Source organism: Colletotrichum costaricense (genome assembly GCF_030867565.1).
Source record: "Colletotrichum costaricense strain IMI 309622 chromosome Unknown Scaffold_2.1, whole genome shotgun sequence".
NCBI classification, from domain to species: domain Eukaryota; kingdom Fungi; phylum Ascomycota; class Sordariomycetes; order Glomerellales; family Glomerellaceae; genus Colletotrichum; species Colletotrichum costaricense.
The window spans coordinates 2,127,036-2,144,283 of NW_026848231.1; the positions used below are offsets into that span (position 1 = coordinate 2,127,036).

The 17,248-nt window shown below is 54.2% G+C and overlaps 8 protein-coding genes across 8 annotated transcripts; 5 read left to right on the top strand and 3 right to left on the bottom strand.

The window, feature by feature from the left end:
• Positions 1-2,114: 2,114 nt before the first annotated feature.
• CCOS01_02358 (uncharacterized protein) lies at positions 2,115-2,569 on the bottom strand (the record flags this gene model as incomplete). Its single annotated transcript, XM_060450549.1, has 2 exons — positions 2,115-2,319; positions 2,448-2,569. 2 exons carry the CDS (start codon positions 2,567-2,569, stop codon positions 2,115-2,117), a joined length of 327 nt encoding a protein of 108 aa, XP_060319199.1.
• A 396-nt stretch (positions 2,570-2,965) lies between these two features.
• On the top strand, positions 2,966-3,196 carry CCOS01_02359 (uncharacterized protein; the record flags this gene model as incomplete). Its single annotated transcript, XM_060450550.1, has 1 exon — positions 2,966-3,196. The coding sequence occupies one exon, from the start codon at positions 2,966-2,968 to the stop codon at positions 3,194-3,196; it is 231 nt and encodes a 76-aa protein (XP_060319200.1).
• Positions 3,197-4,579: 1,383 nt separating this feature from the next.
• CCOS01_02360 (uncharacterized protein) lies at positions 4,580-6,325 on the top strand (the record flags this gene model as incomplete). Its single annotated transcript, XM_060450551.1, has 6 exons — positions 4,580-4,634; positions 4,706-5,162; positions 5,258-5,340; positions 5,400-5,498; positions 5,665-5,723; positions 6,167-6,325. The coding sequence occupies 6 exons, from the start codon at positions 4,580-4,582 to the stop codon at positions 6,323-6,325; spliced, it is 912 nt and encodes a 303-aa protein (XP_060319201.1).
• Positions 6,326-6,934: 609 nt separating this feature from the next.
• On the bottom strand, positions 6,935-7,664 carry CCOS01_02361 (uncharacterized protein; the record flags this gene model as incomplete). Its single annotated transcript, XM_060450552.1, has 3 exons — positions 6,935-7,180; positions 7,261-7,310; positions 7,565-7,664. The coding sequence occupies 3 exons, from the start codon at positions 7,662-7,664 to the stop codon at positions 6,935-6,937; spliced, it is 396 nt and encodes a 131-aa protein (XP_060319202.1).
• Positions 7,665-8,628: 964 nt separating this feature from the next.
• Positions 8,629-9,024, top strand: CCOS01_02362 (uncharacterized protein; the record flags this gene model as incomplete). Its single annotated transcript, XM_060450553.1, has 1 exon — positions 8,629-9,024. One exon carries the CDS (start codon positions 8,629-8,631, stop codon positions 9,022-9,024), a length of 396 nt encoding a protein of 131 aa, XP_060319203.1.
• A 447-nt stretch (positions 9,025-9,471) lies between these two features.
• Positions 9,472-9,738, top strand: CCOS01_02363 (uncharacterized protein; the record flags this gene model as incomplete). Its single annotated transcript, XM_060450554.1, has 1 exon — positions 9,472-9,738. One exon carries the CDS (start codon positions 9,472-9,474, stop codon positions 9,736-9,738), a length of 267 nt encoding a protein of 88 aa, XP_060319204.1.
• A 937-nt stretch (positions 9,739-10,675) lies between these two features.
• On the top strand, positions 10,676-11,605 carry CCOS01_02364 (FYVE zinc finger; the record flags this gene model as incomplete). The annotated part of the gene is made up of 2 exons (XM_060450555.1): positions 10,676-11,149; positions 11,219-11,605. The coding sequence occupies 2 exons, from the start codon at positions 10,676-10,678 to the stop codon at positions 11,603-11,605; spliced, it is 861 nt and encodes a 286-aa protein (XP_060319205.1).
• Positions 11,606-15,758: 4,153 nt separating this feature from the next.
• Positions 15,759-17,235, bottom strand: CCOS01_02365 (GNS1/SUR4 family protein; the record flags this gene model as incomplete). The annotated part of the gene is made up of 2 exons (XM_060450556.1): positions 15,759-16,418; positions 16,471-17,235. The coding sequence occupies 2 exons, from the start codon at positions 17,233-17,235 to the stop codon at positions 15,759-15,761; spliced, it is 1,425 nt and encodes a 474-aa protein (XP_060319206.1).
• Positions 17,236-17,248: the final 13 nt, after the last annotated feature.

A 17,248-nucleotide genomic window follows, 5' to 3' on the forward strand; every position in this document is an offset into this window, starting at 1 on the left:
TCTTGCAGCGAGATTTGATGTCCTGGAAAGATGTCGAACAGCAGTACCTGATATTACCTTACTTGATCAACTCCTAACTAATACATCATTCAAGAGTAACTGCATAAAATCAGTCAACCGGAACTTATGCCCTTTCCCTATAGACAAGTAGCAGACTTTCGTAGTAGTGTAAGTGAGCAAAATGTTCGCTATGCCTCATACCAATTTCGAATGCGACTTCGATAGCACTTTGTTTGCATTCTTCCATGCCCAGAGACACTGACAGAAGTTGATGCCGACTTCACTCACCCTTGGTCAATGAATTTCAACACTTCAGCAGACCGGATCGTTGTGTCACGACAGCTGAGCTTTGCTGTAGTCTCGATACCCATCATTGCACAATGCGATTCCCTTATAGATGCTATAATGACGATTGCTCCCCTTCTTTTAACACATGCCTCAGGAGTACTAAGTCTTCACAGTGCCGGACAAGAGATGGCTGATTTTATCTACTCCCTTATTGAAATATCCCCTCATTTCTCAGTCTCTGGGCTAAAGATGCTGATTTCGCGGTCTCCCAATGCTCCTCGAGGCTAGCTGAAGACTCCCGCTAATCTACGAATCAAACGGAACAGTCGTCTTCGCAAAGTGGACGAGCAGAGGCATTTGTGCGCTTGCGTGCCGAGACTTCTTCAATGGAGGTATATAAAGATATTGTGCTTGGTGGTACGACATCGGTGCCTCCCAACCAGAAGTGAGCTGTTTTACCCAGGCTGCAATTGGTCTGATTATGAATGGTGAACATAACAGCTTCGCTTTGAATATTGTTCTTTTGAGATTCATTGCGGGCTCGTATATCACCATCGCCGTGTTCAGTCATTAGACCTCATCCGTCTCCTCACGAGTAATCATAGTAGAATAAGTAAGTAGTAACCACCGTCTAGAGACAGTGGACATATATTGGAAGGCAGATTCTAATATTGCAAGGCGTGTACGTGAGACGTTCACCGTGGAGCCCAACCTTGATCTTGTTATCTGAGTTGACAGACGAAAGTTCGTCTTGATCAACAAGCAGGATTATTGCTTGCGTCACGTCTAGATTTCAAAACCTTGCCATTTGTCTTGGGCTGATTCGGTAGCCATATGGGTTGCTTTGGTGCAGGAGATCAAACTTGAGGGTGCAACAAGATAAACTCGCGGTTTCCATGGGTATGATTCTACAGAACTCCTGGCAGTCTAAGCAATTAGCATTTTGGGCGGACTTGCTCATTTCAGGGTCAGACATTCTAGACTAATTCCGGCCGTGCACACCACACATGGAGAAACACGAGGCCATTAGATGAACCTTAATTCTATGCAGCGCAGCAGCGGACGGAACTTCCGTTATCAAGGTTTGGTCAATTCCCATGAGAGAATCCTACCTGTCACTTTTTCGCGCTCAGGCAATCGGGAAACAATGCTTTGAGGATGCAGAACCAATCAGGAACGCTGTCGAGCGTCGGCTTGTCAGGGCTCTCTCTCTCTTTACTCTCACATTTTCTGATAACGGCCTGGACAAAGCTTGAGAGTGACAATCAAAAGGGCCAAAACACCTTCTGTGCGTCAGTTCTTTCCAAGATGCCTGGCATACTTACGTATGTACTGCTTCTCCTCGGGGCATCGATATCTAAGCTTGGGCGATCCTTGGCAATGTTTTCCGTACGGGGGTTATCCTGATCGTCAAGGACCGCGCCTGGGGTTTGGTGTTTAGCACCGACGTCATGTTTGCGAAAGCCAAAGCACCACTACAGGAAGCGACAATCGCGGGATTTTGCTTCCTTGTTCCCCTTATTTCTTTCTCGTCGTCAGTTGTCCAGCATGTTGAGTCAGTTAGATAGGCTGAAAAGCCTGGAAAGATTTGGAGTCTCTTTGGAGTCAAAGAAGTGATGGGGAGGGCGTGGGAACCATACTGGGCCATTGTGTCGGAATCTCGATTTACCCCAAAGCGATCCCGTGTCAGCCTTCCTAGAGCGGAAGAAGAGCAACCCTCCGGTACGTCATTTGGCGTTTTCTTCTCGAGGATTTGCGCACCCTCCCTCCCCCGGGGCCCGGGGCCCGGAAGGAAGGTAGGGCCTGATAGAAAGAAGAAGAGATGTTCAAGATGGAAAAGGGGGCGAGGCTCTCTCTAACTTCTCGGCCGGTGCGACCGGCGTCGGGTACGATAGCGCGGGCCAGCCGGGCATCTTGCCGGTGGCAGGGTTCATGTCGGACAGCCTTTTGGAGGGTTGAGTCTCAGTTCCCATTGGAATTTCGGGGGTGGTGGTGAGTGTGCCTCCGCGGGGAAACAATTTGCTAGGTAGCCTAGCATGGAGCTGGCGCTTCCGTCTTACGCACATTCCTTCCCTTCCCGCGCGGACGATCATGAAAATCCCCCTTGAACGTCGCGAAAGTTGGGAAGTGTTTGGGAGCGCAAGACCTCTCGCCCTTACATCAGAGTCTGGGGGAAGAATGGTTGGGGCAGCAGATCGACCGGGCGGCGCAGTTTAGGCGAAGGGAAGGGTTGTTGCACGGATCGACGCCGGCGGGCGGCGGCAACACCATCACGACGCATCTTGACATGGAACGGTCGTTGACTTTCTCTTGGCTTTGGTGGTGGTGGTTGTCATCGTTGGCATCGGTGTCGGATTGAGGTATCGGATTGAGGGGGGGTGTGTTATTTTGGATCAGTCAGGTTACTGTCGTCCCGTTCGTTGTCCAGCAATCTCACTCTCTCCTGTCTCTCAATTGCCCTATTCGGGGAACCGGGTTGGAGGTTCAGATAATTGACGGATGAACCTCCGCCATGCCGGAAAGCAATAGATAGCAACCTTCAAACACTCATTTGGGCGGCATCGAACCCCCGGCCGGGATAGGGTGGCCTGGAAAAAAGCAAAGCGGTACGGTGATAACAGCGAAATGCGCCAGCTGTTGCTGCGTCTCTCTGTACGATTCGCTGTAGCGTGTTAGAATGTCACTAGGCGGTGAGCGAGCCGTCACCGACTGCGCCGACGAGGGATGCCGGCAGAGTCGACGTCACATGTCGAACGCCCTGCATGCGCCAGCTGCCCATTCGCTCGCCAGGCGTTTGCCAGCCCGCGAACGCGCTTCGGCAGCGAACGTGAAGGAGGTGATGGACCCGGAATCGGAGCTTGTTCCCTACACGCCCCGAGGTCTTTTGGTGGCCCTGCACGTCCAGTGAATCTTGCCTGAGGCAAGAGTGCGTCACCATGAATTGAGTAAGCGACCAATCAGAGACTGGCGATAACGGCGCAAACATCACAGCCAATGAACGATGAGGACCCTGCATCGATTGATTGATGACAGGGATATCGAAGCATGGCATGCAGCAAGGATACCATTTTGGGGAAAGCGCGTCTGTGCTCTTTCTTGCAAAAAAGTGGTTCGTTATCTCGATTCGCTCCTGCCCTCTTCCTTGCAAGACTTAGTACGTACCACAGTCTAACCACCATAGGCTCAGTCAGCCTCCCAGCGAAACGGTTCAACTCTCTCTCTGCGTGTCAACTTTGTCACTTTGTCTCTTTGTGGCCCGACTCGAACGACCTCTCGTAGATTTGCATGGCCTTTCTTTCGCTCTGCCTCTACGAAACCGCCCCCCCCCCCCCCCCCCCCAAAAAACACCCCCAACCCCAACCCCCCCCCCCCCCCCCCCCGTCTGCGTCCCCCCCCCCCCCCCCCGGGCCCTCCCGCCTCCCCCCCCCCCCCCCCCCCCCCCCCCCCCCGACGAAAGAAAAGGCCTCAGAATTCACATCTTACGACTGCCATCGACGGCTTGGCTGTCCGCCCTCCTGGGCGTGAGGATCACTGCCGATGCGACTCCAATCCAAAACTCACCGACAATCCACAACGCCCATAGCCGGTCCCATCCCCTCGGATAGCCTCACCTGATTCTGTTATCGATGAAACCAACGATGCCCTTGGAGCTTCCTGCTTGACATATCTCCGGTTGATCAAGCCCCCTGCTTTTTCAAAAGGACCCTCTGGAGAGAGATGAGGCTCGTTTAACAACGACATGTCTCATTTGAACCTCAATCCGGGGAAGACCACGTCGCTTACACGCGAGCCATTCACCTGTAGGGATCATCTCTGATGGCGGCGAAACGGCTGCCCTGGGATCCTGGACTATCTCGTCCCGGCCACTGACCGCGCCATCGGGCAAAGGGGTAACGGACAGCCACCGGGCAGCGACAAGTCTCATAGAGAATTCCTTCTTTTCCCTTCTTAACTCTGTATCTACGGATATCTACCCCAACATTCCAAGCCTATCGCTTGCTTTGCTGTTAGGGTATCCACCATTCCCTGTAAAAAGCCTATCGAATCTTGATGTTGCCGGCCGCGAACAGGACTGAATTGGCAGTGGATTGACTCAGTCGCCCTATTATCTTACAGGGATAAACAAGTACTCAACAACTGAAATGTCGGTGTCTCTCTTTTTCTGCCGTTGGGCGGCGGCGTCGTCGTCGTCGTCGCCCTCGTGGTCCCACGGAAATAAGTGGCGCAGGTTTGACAGAGAGCGCATTCTGGTCTTTGTCGTTCGCGTCTCATATCCTCCGCTCTGTCAGCAATGCAACCGCGGTCCCGTCTTGGAGCGTTTCGCCTCCCCGTCAAAGGCATGGTTGGTTTGTCGGTGCCGGCATTGAGCCTCGGCCGGACGTTGCTGTCAGAAGAGGAACACGCCCGAAGCCAACAGCCAAAAAAACCGCCGAGGTGCAGTGGACGGACGGGAGAGTGAGAGGCTGTGGAGTCGGCCAGATTCCGGGGACTCTTCACGTCTCCTGCGTCCTAGCGCTCGGCGACAGCGAACGAACAGACTGGCGTCGCGAGGCTGTGGCAAAGAAGAAGGGGAAGAGGGGTGGCCAGCGGGAGCTGGAGCTGGAGCTGCATTGGCTTCCCCTATTGCCAATGCTGCGCAGCGGTTTTGCCTGCTGGGATCCCCGCCACACTTGCACAGAGTACCGCGGCCCTATCCACAGCTCGGGCGAGGCGGCAGGCCCTTCAGCCTGTGGTTTTGATGGTAATATCTCTCAGCACCACAGAAATTCGACCGCAAACGTTGAAGCGCCGTCTTGGGCGGGCCCTCAGAGCAACCTATTTGCAAATGCCAAGCTAAAGCGGTTCCGTAACGGCCACAGTCTCCAGGATTCTGGGTGTGTTCTGGAGCAGAGCATCGTGGGATTGAGAGTGGAAGAGCTCCACTCGACCGGTTCTCTTGCTGAAGTTTCTGGATCCTCTTCCTGCACAGTGTTCTCGATTCGGCCCAGTTGCCCATCTGGCCTCTGCTTCAAAGAAAGCTTCGCTTCGCGTTGCTTTGGGTACCCGTACGGAGTACGCTGCACGGATCCAGATACAGATACTGGGCCCATTGACCCCTCAATCTCCATTAGAGTGTGGCATCTCGCTGCTGAAGCTCCGGGGCTTCCTCGCAGACATGAGGCGCAGTGGGGTGTCGACGTCGACCTCTGTCGATTTCTCTCACTTGTCAAGTTTTCGGAGCAGATCTTTCATCTGTGGCTGGATTGGGTTTTACTCGTCCAGGAATTGATGGACATTGGCCGAAATCAACGAGAATCGGAGGTTGCACTGCCTGCGTCATATTCAGTGGTTGGAATGACTCGGATTTGGAGACAACTTCTCCACGGACCCTTACAGCACTGCGAGTTATTCCAGAGGACGGAGTACATCTCGGAGTCTTTGCGAACGTTGGAGGAGTGAGTTCAGGCCACGAAACAACGGGTGGCCAATGAGACAAACTCCCGTCCCTCTCTCACTCGGCCGACACGCCAGATCGGCCTGATGGGCCACTGGAAATCCGAACCATAGCGAACCTGACGTATTGGGTTGGAGATTGATTGATTTGTGGCCCCGGAAGAAGCAGCGCTCGAAGGCAGAGCCTGTCGAGATCATCATCTGAGCAAGAGGCTTGAGCAGGACATTCGAGGGTTCGTCATCAAGATGCAGCTACTTGCGACTTTGCGACTTACGGACAAGTTTGGCATGGCTTGTCACTCAAGTCTCAACGGCCTCCCGTCCTGTCACCTTGCAAGCGTTGGACGGCGGTCGGGAGCCACAAAGCTGGCGGCGGATTGCAGCGACAACACAAACGCGACTTACTGTCAGACTCTCCCATGTGGTTGATCACCTCCGCAAATAGCACACCGACGTTGTGCCACACACCCTGCAGCAACCCCGTTGGCAACTGACAGGACGCTTGCTGTGGTTGCTGCAGCCCCAAGACAGCCAGACGACACATCGCCTTCAGCCCGGCAATGTGGACGGTGCACCCATCATCACGGAGGCTGAAGCATGGTAATTTCAGAAGTGGTGTTGGAGGCTGGAGCGCAGCCACCTTCACCCACAAGCGATAACCCACTGTTTGAATGACGGACACTGTCAACCGTGCCAACCACGCGAACAACAAGCAACGAGCCTCGACTGGGGAGGCTGGAGATCGGAGAAGAGGTAGCGAGTCACGGCGATTGGAAATGAACAGCGTTCGTCTGGTCCAGTCAACCAGTGCCAATGGAGGATGAATCCCCACAATGTGGAGAGGGCGAGAGAAACAGACAGACCCCGGCTAGATGGCCGAAAGCAGTAATTGAGCAGATGAGCGGTGGGTTTTGGCGCCTTTCCCTATGGTTCAGACTTCAGAATTTCCCCCCGCATCTGCCACGCAGTAAAAGAAAGACAAGAGCAACTCCAGGCGGTACGCTTCGCAGCGGTCTAGCAATACTCGCACCTGTGGCCCAGGCCAAGTTCATGCCTCGTGAGCTGATTCATTAGACAACCAAGCAACTCAAGCAGCAGGGATAGCGTTGGCATGCCGCATCAGGTTCGAGTTCGAGACAATTCCAAGAGTCGAGAGTAGTCGAAATGCAACTCTCGTTGCTGGGCCTGGGTCTGGTTTCTGGGTCACGGCCGACTAACATGCAGCAAGTCTGACCTGCCTGTCATCACCAAGAGGGGCACTTAGACCAGGCGTTCCGACGTCGCACAGGACGATTGGGTCCCGCCTATCGCGGTGCACACGCATAAGGTATTCTGCAGGATGGACGTCTGGAGTCCTGGACGGATGAATGGATGCGCGCACGCATCCACGCATCGGGAGGGGAGGGGAGGGGAGGAGGCAGATCGCCGCCAAAGAAGGACTCCTGTCGGGAACAGCATCCTAGGATGGGAATACCCTCAGCAGCACAACCAGCATCAACCTGCTCATTACACCAAAGCTACCGGACACAAGCAAATTACTACACAGTGAATGAATGCAGCCGCAAGGACATCTCCGGACAGCACTATGCCTACTCATAAACAGATATGACAGTTCGACATTTTGCGTACGTACAAGCAATCACAAGATCAAGAGCTCCATGCCCCTGTGAATTCTCGGTTCATTGCCCCCTGCTTCATGCTGGGCAAGCGGCGAGCCGCTCCATCCATGGAAGAAGTGGAGGAAGGATCCCCGAATCCCGATATGCGTTGACGAGCCCGCCTTAGTCGATGCGAGCGAGAGAGCGATACGAGCGGCAGCCAGCAAAAAAACAAAGGCGCTCACCAGAGTCCAGATCGGTCTCTGTCCGACGGCCCCTGTCAATGTGTATTTCGGGCCACGGCGGTGACGATGCAGCAACCGCAGCGTGGAAGAGGAGCCGCATCGTGAAGCGGCAATAAACATGAACCTTCTTGGACCAACCCAAGAGCAGCTATTACGTTGAGCAAATTTAACTTGCCCACCCTTCGTGTAGGTTGTCGCCGTCGTCACCTAGGCTCTAGCTGTCGGCACTTACAAGCGGACGCCAAAAACGGCCATCGTCTAAAGAGAGAGAGAGAGAGACAGAGAGAGCCAAGGCGATATTGCGGTCTTTCTCCGGAGTGTCAAAAATGGCTGGACAACTGGAGCAGTTCGTAACTTCGTACCAGCCAGGCAATAAAGTGACGAGGCGGGAGGGCGACGTCAAGTGGGGTTTTGGAGGGCCATCGTGTCTCAAAGGTTCACCCCGACAGCTTTCTCGCCCACCGCTAATTTACGAGCTACAGGCGCTACAGAAGCATTATTGCTTTTTTTCTCTATCCTGTGTTTTATTTTATTTTCTTTGTTTTTTTCTGCTCGCCTGCCCGTCTTCGAAACCCTTGGAACTGGGTAACCTGGTCACTTACTTAGGAAGCTGGGGCAGTTGAAGCCCGTGATCTCGAATGACACGAGCTTGGCCGTCTAGAAGCTCTGCAAAAGAGCCAAGAGTCCCTACGAACTAAACCTTAGAGGAAGGTACAGAGGCCGTTTGTAAGGATAGGTTCGGTATCCCGGGGGCGTTAGCGGCGGCTTGACTGCGGCAAGAAGAAGGAGACTGAGTTGAAGACACGCGAGCAGCCCCGTTGGTCAAGGAGGTTCCCAGCGATCTTCATTCAACGACGTGGGCAGCGCGGGCTAGCGGCGTGGGCCGGGGCATTCGCCTTACGTACAGAATAGCCGCTTCAATTTCAGGGTCCTTTTGGCTTCTGGAAGATTGTAAGCAAAGCTGAAGCAGCGTCGGACCTTGCTTCTCGACTGGGCATGGGGGGGTTGATGGTCACGGACGAGACGAGACGAAGGGAACAATAAGCCGGAGCAGCGCACGGAAGATGAAGCGAGCAGCAGAGACAATGCCGGGGGCCGTGCTGAAAATGGAGCGAAGAAAGAGGGCGAGCCTCGAGGAGGAGGAGGAGGGGGAGGATTGGAGGAGGCTAGGGGAGGAAAGGAGAGGAACCCGCGGGAGGCTTGGAGGGCACTTTCGGAGGAGGGAGTTTCGACTTTCGAGCCACTGTGGAAACATATTCTTCCACGACCAGAGCCAGAGCCAGAGAGCCAGAGGCACGGGAGGCTATCCGTTCTGCAGTGGCAGTTGGGACGAGACGAGGACTTGGTGGCCCCCGGGGTATCGTCCTGAGCTGGACAAGGGTTCGGACCTCTCTACAGCCAACCACAACCCGGGTAGAAGACCGCTGCCCACCCGGCGACAGGACCAGGGCGGTGGCTAAACCGCTTCCAGGCTAGAGGACGCTTGGCCTACTTTGGCTCTGGGCCTCTTTTTGGCTGTGGCTCTGGCTCATGTAGCGGTCTTTTCTTGGGAAGGGCCTTCCGGGGGAGGTGGACCACGGCGCGGAATTGGGAGGGGGGAGAGTCTGAAGAGTGAGAGAGAGGGTGAAGTGAGGACGGGGATTCCTTGCAGCGCGAAAGGGCGGTCGCCGCCGTCGCCGCCGCCGCTGCGATGATTGTGGCCGCCGCCTTTGCGCCTCACGTTTCCGCGGTCCCAGGGTTGTCGTACCGCGCTCCCTTGACTTACTACTAATCAAGTGGTGGTGTGTGGCCTGAGCTGCTCTCGCCGCGGCTTTTTTGAAGTTTCCCACGGGGACTGTAGTGACCATATAGGTTTACAGTATCCGTATGCTGCTTTGGTCGCGATATTGTTTTGGCTTGAAGGTTGTATGTATGTGCTGGAGTTGAAGAAAACTTTAAACTCAGCAACGTGTGGATGTAAGTTGGTAGCGAAACCAGAGAAACGGCGAGGCAAAGCGTTGTGGGCAGAAGAAAGTGACGATGGGCCACCTTTGAAGGAGAGAGTACGGTACCGGCGGTATGCACAGAGGAAAGGAAAGCCATGCCGAGAGAAGGTACAGAGAGAGAGAGAGGCAGAGGGTGTGTGTCTTGTTTACTACTGCTTTCAAGTCTCGCGCCCACCATACGTCTCTTAGAGCAGATAGGTACGGATAGAGAGCGAGAGAGACGACGAGAATGAGAGAGAGAGAAAGCAGAGAGTGAGAGAGTGGATGAGAGACACGCCCCCCTTCTCATTCCTCACTCTCTTTCCTGTCTGTACCGTCGTCTACTAACTGCGTATGGTCTGGCACTGGAGGAGAGGAAGAGGGCGGGCAACTCCCTCCGCCAATTGCCGCAGGAATAAATCTAATAGGGAACCCGCTCCCGCATCCCCCCCCCTTCCCTTTTCCACCCACCGCCCACAAGATAGTGTACGTACTCTCCTACAGCGCACCCCCCTCCATCCGAATGAATCGCCCTCAAGGCTACTGGGCCTCTCATCCTCACGCCCCCCCTCATTCCGCACCCCCGAGTCTCGTCCCATCCATTTAGACCCCAAGCATCCCGCCCAAACTACTTCACCAATCCGCTCCCCTCCATCGCAACGCACGCATCTTTATCTTGCTGCGATTGCCTACTCACTCACCACTCCCGATCAGGTCATCTTCACCTCACTTACACCTCACATTCACAAGCAAACCCAAAAAGTACGACCTCGTTTGGTGGCACAGCGCATCCTTATCTCTACACCGAAAACCACCGTCCAACACAACCACAACTATACCCATACCTCTACTATCCTCTTGGGCACCGCTTCGATCTGCGGTTCACACCAGGTTTAATACCAAGCTTTCCCGAACAAACGCGACGCCAACAACCTCGTCCCGCTCCTTTTTTCTAATCACCAACCACTTCGCCGCAACAACTATTCGTTGCTTTTCATCATCGATTCTCACGAGAAATCAACCACGCGCCCTTTCGACTTCCAGCAATCGAGCGCCTTGAACATCTAGGACGCCCTGCATCCTTCACCGTCGAGCTTCACTTACACCAACAATTCCTGTAAACCAACCTCACCTCGACTTCGACACAATGGCAACCGACCTCATAATGCCTACCCTCGCCGAGCAGCGCGGCCCCTCCTTCTACCCTCAGGATCGCCCTCACTTCACACACACTCGATCCCACTCCTTCCAAACAGTACCGCAACCGCAGCCCTTTCGCAACCGCACGTCACCCTTGAGCACTCCTCACGAAGGCTCTCCCACCTCGCCCAAGTCGTGCCTCACCGAGTCGGTTCGCCCCGTTTACGTGCCCGCCGTCCTCCGCCCAAATCAGCACCACTCCAAGAAGCCGCGCGCTCCCAAGGTTGAGGACCTCGACGGCGAGGATTTGCTCTGCTTGCGCCGCGCCAACAGCAGCTTCATCAGCCTCCCTGGCTTCAGCGTTCTCGGAGCCAAGCTGTCGCGCCGCTCTACCGGTGACAGTGGCAAGGTTATTGACCTCGAGCTGGACCCTGAGCTCTTCCCTGACGTCGCTGGCGAACCCACTCGCAAGCACTGGAAGGTATGTTGGATCTATCACAACAATCTCGCCCATTTGCCTTGAAGTATATAACTAACAAAATTCCAACAGCCCGACTCCGAGTCCATCATGTGCGACGACCCAACTTGCAAGCGCAAGTTCAACGCCCTGAACCGTCGCCATCACTGCCGCCGCTGTGGCAACATCTTTTGCGGCACCCACTCTGGCGAAGCCATCCCTCTGGACGAGGACTGCAACTACAACCCCAGAGGAGTCCTCGCTCGCGCCTGCTTTCACTGCTTCACCGAATTTAAGGTATGGAAGAGCCGTAACGGCAGCCGCAGCGGTAGCGATCAGAGCTCCGACTCCTCTGGCACCCCGTCGAGCCCTATCGTCGCGAGCCCCGTTGCCCCGATGATGCCTGGCATGCTTCCCCCTACCAAGGGCCCCGAGGTAGCTGCTAGTGTTCCTCGCGACTGGAACTGGAGCACATTCTAAATGTACACTGTACATTGGAGACGACAAAGAAAGCACAAGGGTGTTCTCGCACCCAGTGGATTACGACTCACGGCCTTAATGAAGAGCGAAACAATAGAATCATAGACTTACTCACACGACGGTGGCGATTCTCACTAGCCGCCCCGACGACACCAGACATGGAGAGTCACCAACACACCCCTTCGACTCACACCAATACCCATTAATGGACTGCACCATGCGTCACCCATTATCACTTTCATCCGCAATAGAACGCCTCATCGGTTTTCGAGCCCTGCCGGATTGGCTTGGACTCTGTTTTGCATTTACAGCGTGGCGTTGGACGGACACTCAAAGACTCGGATTTGGCTTTGCCAAACTCCCCTCATATCAATCGCATATGGAAAAGGGTTGTTTTTACGGGAAAGCGATACAACCGGGCTCTTAATTTTCAACACTCCAGTTTCTACGGAGTTTTAGCGGCATACCCCTCTGAAGGCTTATACCCTGATGTGACGGCCACATGCTTTTCGCACCGCGTACTCGGATCTCCATCCGGGGGTATGACTATCCTACACCTGAGATTGGGGGAAAAGAGACGAGAGGGCGGAGCAAGTCGGCCGAACGCCTTCATGGATCGGCGTTGCGTGTATTTAGAGTTGCCGTCACCGTATTGGTTGATGGTTCGGAGATCCAGAGAGGGGGGATGGTGGGAAACAACCTGGACGGAGCGGACGCGCAGCCAACCTTGTTCGCGCTGGCGGCCGAGTCCAGCCGCTTTTACCTCTCTCACTCTTCCGGGGTCTCGGAAGAAACAATACAAACAATTGCAAACAAACTCTCCCATTGACTCTAAACGTTGGCTCATCGGTGACTTGTGATTTAAGTCATGTATGTGATACATGTTCGAGGGAGTGACTGTTGAGTCTGTTTTGTCTTGACCTTGGCGGCCGGAGCTCTATGGTATCTCACGTGCTGATACAGATGATGAAGACGTGCGGCAACATTGCTACTGTAAAAACAAGGGTGAGTGAGCTACCAGGATATGAGAGCACCGTGGACCCCGGTGCGCTTACTCCTGGAAGCCCAGAGGCTGGTTGAACTGGTGGTCGAATGACTACCAATCACCAGGCCTTCAACCGTTTTGGTCTCAGTACTATTCTCTCATATGATGGCCTACGTGGATGAGAATCAGGAGGTGTTTGTCATTGGGAGTGGGAGTGGTCTTTTGAATATTCTCTGCTGAATGGGACACGAGCGTTGAAAAGTGGTGTTATCAAGGTCCTGCGAGCTCTACGGTTCCCGTGTCTACTAATTAGAAGGACTCTCCCATAGGTTTCTAGGTGTTATCACATGAGTAAAGTCTTCCCTGGTCTCAACTTCACACGATGCTGACCGAGAGGCCTAATGAATTGTCTTTCTGTCGGTTTAGGCCATGACAACGGGATTCCTTAGTCACGCTCTATACACCCCTTTCCTACGGTTATGGCAGCTGCTGCCTGCAATTAGTAAACATTCATGATGTCTCTCTATTTGTGAGCCGGGAACATTCGTAACACCTCTTTCGATACTTGACTCACCGCCCAACGGTCAGATGTCGTTGACCTGTGCGGAGTAAAATCGGTCAGCATAGGTCGTGTGCGGTGTAAGGCAGGTCGTCGGTCGTTGGTGGTGGTGGGTGGTCATCATTCTTGAGCCGAAGGTAGCCTAGCGTTCTGCATTGAGTCGAACGTCGGACCTCGACGGGTCGTTTCCTCTGGTGATCTTGTTGTCTCTTTTCTTGCTGTCTGTAGGACTGATCGCATTTTCCTAATCCCATTCAATTAATTTGTTTCAAATTGCCTACGTGTGGCTGTGCTGCTGATATTTTGATGTCTTCTTCCTCGCGAGATTCATTGGTATCTGCGAGTTGGGTGGAGAGAGTGTTCCCGGATAGGCTAAGCCCGACCTGGGAGCTTCAGTAGCATGTGAGGAAATGCAAGATGCGAGGCCCAGATATCCAGCTAGGAGAGGCGGTCACGGTGAGCAAGAAGAAGAGGAGGTGAGGCCAAACACACACCTTTAGTAAGGTAGCCTCCGCGCCTGCTGCGGTTCGACTTAGCTTGAGAGGGAGCTTGGGGAAAGAAGAAACTAGGCGAGAGGCTAGCTCCTGGGTGCCTAGGAGCTTGGATTAACGACGAGAGGAAGGGGGGTGTATGCATGTGTAGTACGTGTACCTAGGGTGATTTGAGTGTGTGCTTTGTATGATTCATCGCCGTAAGCGTCGTTGTGATTCGTCTACCTGGATCTCGCCGCCCTTTTCTCCAGCACTGCTAGGTAGATGACTCTGCAGGGCCGTTGTTGGCCTGGCTTGTGGCGGCAAGGAAATTGTTCGAGTTAGGTATGGGATTTTGGTTTGCTGGTACCTTGAGAGCATCCCATGCCGTGGCCACTTCACTTCTTCCAGAGCTACTGTCTTCGAGTCTGCTCGTTGCAGGCGAACATGACGAAGTAAGTGAAAGCTAGGTATCGTTCCAAGTAGTCAGGTGTGTTCCCATGTATGCAGGACGCGAATATGAGTTGAGAAACACTACTACCTATTTCCAAATCAGCACGACCTTGATTGGGATACAATACATGACGGAGGTAAAGTCGCACAAGGTTGGACGAAAGCAGCGGACATCGAGAACGATCAGCAAAGGGCTAATGGAAATCCCCACCCCCGCGAATCCACAATTCCATGGGTTCCCCAAGATAGACTTGCTTGGTTCCTTCTTGCCCTAGTTTATCTTCCCAATTCATACAAGGCAGTGCCTATTCCGGACGGGCGTTATGCGCGAGTCGAAGAACGAAACGTCGTACCCTATGAACAAGCTCTCCGTAGACAAGCAGGGCGTTCGATACATCTTGCCACACAAGATGAGTACGTTTCGAGCTTTTTGCGCCTCATCGTATTGTAAAGCCTTTTTTCCCCATCTGTTTCCAGAATCCGGATCATAACTTGAGGTTGACTAGATAGCATATTCATTTACTTATGCACTGCGCTTGGAATTGAGTCAGGGCGCAAAAGGGCAAACAAGAACTACATGGTGTGTAGAGAACGAGGCTTCGCGGTAATTTAATAATGCAATCTATTATTCAGAGACAGAGAGAAACTCGCTTCAGGGCTCTGTGGCGAATTCGACTCTCTCGTATCGTGGCCGAACCCGTTTCTGGAAGACCGACGACGACTACCTTGCCCACACGCCCCGGATACCAGAAATACGCGTGGCATTGGTCTAGTTGACAATCTTCAGCAATCGTTTCGATTTACACGCATTCATCAGTACCGTAGAGAACTCATCAAACATTTCAACTTGGCGACTCATTTGAAGCAGCTCTCATGCAGCGCGACGTGGTCGTACGGTTTCACTCGAAACCACTACGACTGACTCACACATCCAGAGACAACTTGCCCCAGAGAACCCAGAGACAAACAGCCAAGAGATCGACAAGGTGGATATGCGGGTGAACAAAAAAGAGAGAGGAGAGACTGAACACGGCATACTAATTTGGGTACTCCACCACCCCCCTTCCTCTCCCCTCCTTCCGACCACATCGGAGTGAGCTCCGGTCTTGGCCCCCACCGCATCCGGAAGACGACGAAAATGCGGAGAAGATGGTCCGGCTGATCGGGCCCGAGAGCTCGGGTCTGTATCCCATAATTTCGCCGCCACCGCGTCGTCACACGAGGTGGCTTTCCCCCTTTTCCCCGTTCCGGGAATGTTGTACAATTATGCTTCTACACCCCGGATGTGAATGATGGAAATCCTGATAAATACATTTCCTGGGCCGTAAGTTCGACCTGACACCTCTTCAACAAAAACCAATATGCACGAAAATATTTAACATGTAAGATTTCATATTGATGATGACTATACATACTTGCACCGGATGGATGACACCCGGCTCGCCCTATTTACCCTACGCGCAAAATGCAAGACACTAGACGGTCACGACTAGATAACGAGCGCTCCGGGTGATGCGAATGCTTTACCCCAATCATGTTTTCCCAGCTCAAAACGCCGTTGAATCAAACCCAATGCCGCCTCCACGAGAAGACCTCTTTCAGGCTTCTCTTCCAGCCGTGTTTCCCCCTTTCCCCTTTTCCAATTACGTCCTAAATTCAGGACCGATCCATGCGTGACAACTTTCGCTAGTGCTTGGCCTTGCCGTTACCAGCGCGCTTGGGGCTGCCCTCGACGTTGTACGAAGCAGAGCCGTTGTAGATTTCGCGGTTGACCTCGCGGGCGGCGTCCCAGCCAGCCTTCTCCGCAAGAGTAACATTGCTCTCACGGCGGGCCTTGCCCTTACCCTTGGGTGCGGCGGTGCTGCGGCGGATGTAGCTGCGGATGAAGAACATGACGAACAGGTAGGTGAGCGGTGCTAGGTAGAGGACGTTGAGCCAGATGGCAAAGGTCTCGCCGCTAGTGGTAACGCAGGGCTGGGTGACAAAGATGGTCTCAGCAACAAAACCGGGCTGAGGGGGGGCAGCAGCGGCGGCGGCGACGGAGACAGCGGCAGCCTCCTCAGCGACCTTAGCAGAGGCGCCGAAGACCATGTCTTTAAGAGCCTCAAAGGCGCCAGTTGCGGCAGTAGCAACGGTCTCGGCGGCGGTGCTGGTGGAAGACTGGGTGATAGCATCGGCACCCTTCTTGGCAGTGTAGACAGTCACGGGGACGGTGTACGAAACGAAGGAGTGGGCCATGGCGTAGGTAGCTCCGACAAGGAACTGGGTGATCTGGAGAGTGGTGAGGGTTCGCTTGATGGCCATGGGGACGCGGATGTTGAAAGCGGTGATGGTGTAGTAGGTGTACTAGACGACTGTTAGCAACACTTCAGTTGAGCAAAATAGGCGCAAAACTTACCATCATGGCATGGATGAAGGAGTTGACTAGGACAAACATCCAGATAGGGGCGGACATGTAGCGCATACCAGCCCACATGCACATCATGGCACCGGCGTGGTGGTAGGTCTGGAGGGTGGAGCTGAGCTTGCCCTTGGCGAGGATGATGAAGGTGTCAAGGACCTCGTAGAACTTGCTCAGGTAGAAGATCCAGCCGTAGAAGGCGAGTCCCTCGTTCCAGATTCTGCCAGTGGCCTCGCGGCTGGGGCGTCCATCAAAGCCAAGAGCGTTGTTGCCGGTCAAGCTGGACCAGTAACCGACAGTCTCGTTGTAGACGGTGGCGGCACCGAAGCCTCCGTTGCCGTTGAGCTGGCAGAAGCTGTCGGCAGTGGCAGCCAGACCATTGGGGCCAAAAGGGCTCACAACGCTCCTACGCATGCCGCCGAGCATGCCCCAGAAGGTCCAAGCCGAGTAGACGGCGAGGAAGACATTGTGCAAGACGACAAAGGCGAAGAAGGGCTTGGTCTTGCTGATTCCCCAAGGCTTACGGTTGGTCGAGTTGTTGTACTTGTTCAGGAGCTTGACGGTGACGGCGTAGAGAGTGGCAATGGTGATGGGCACTCTGGGGTCAAGAGCGGCGGTGAAGATATTGTCGGGAATTTGGACCGGAGGGGCTGCGGCGATGGACCCGGGGAAAGGTGGGGGAATGGCCATATGCGCGCCATCGGGCGGGAAGGTGAAGAGGGAGGCGGACGGGAGCTCGCCGAGCACGGTGACGCCGGCCATGGTGGGGGAGCTT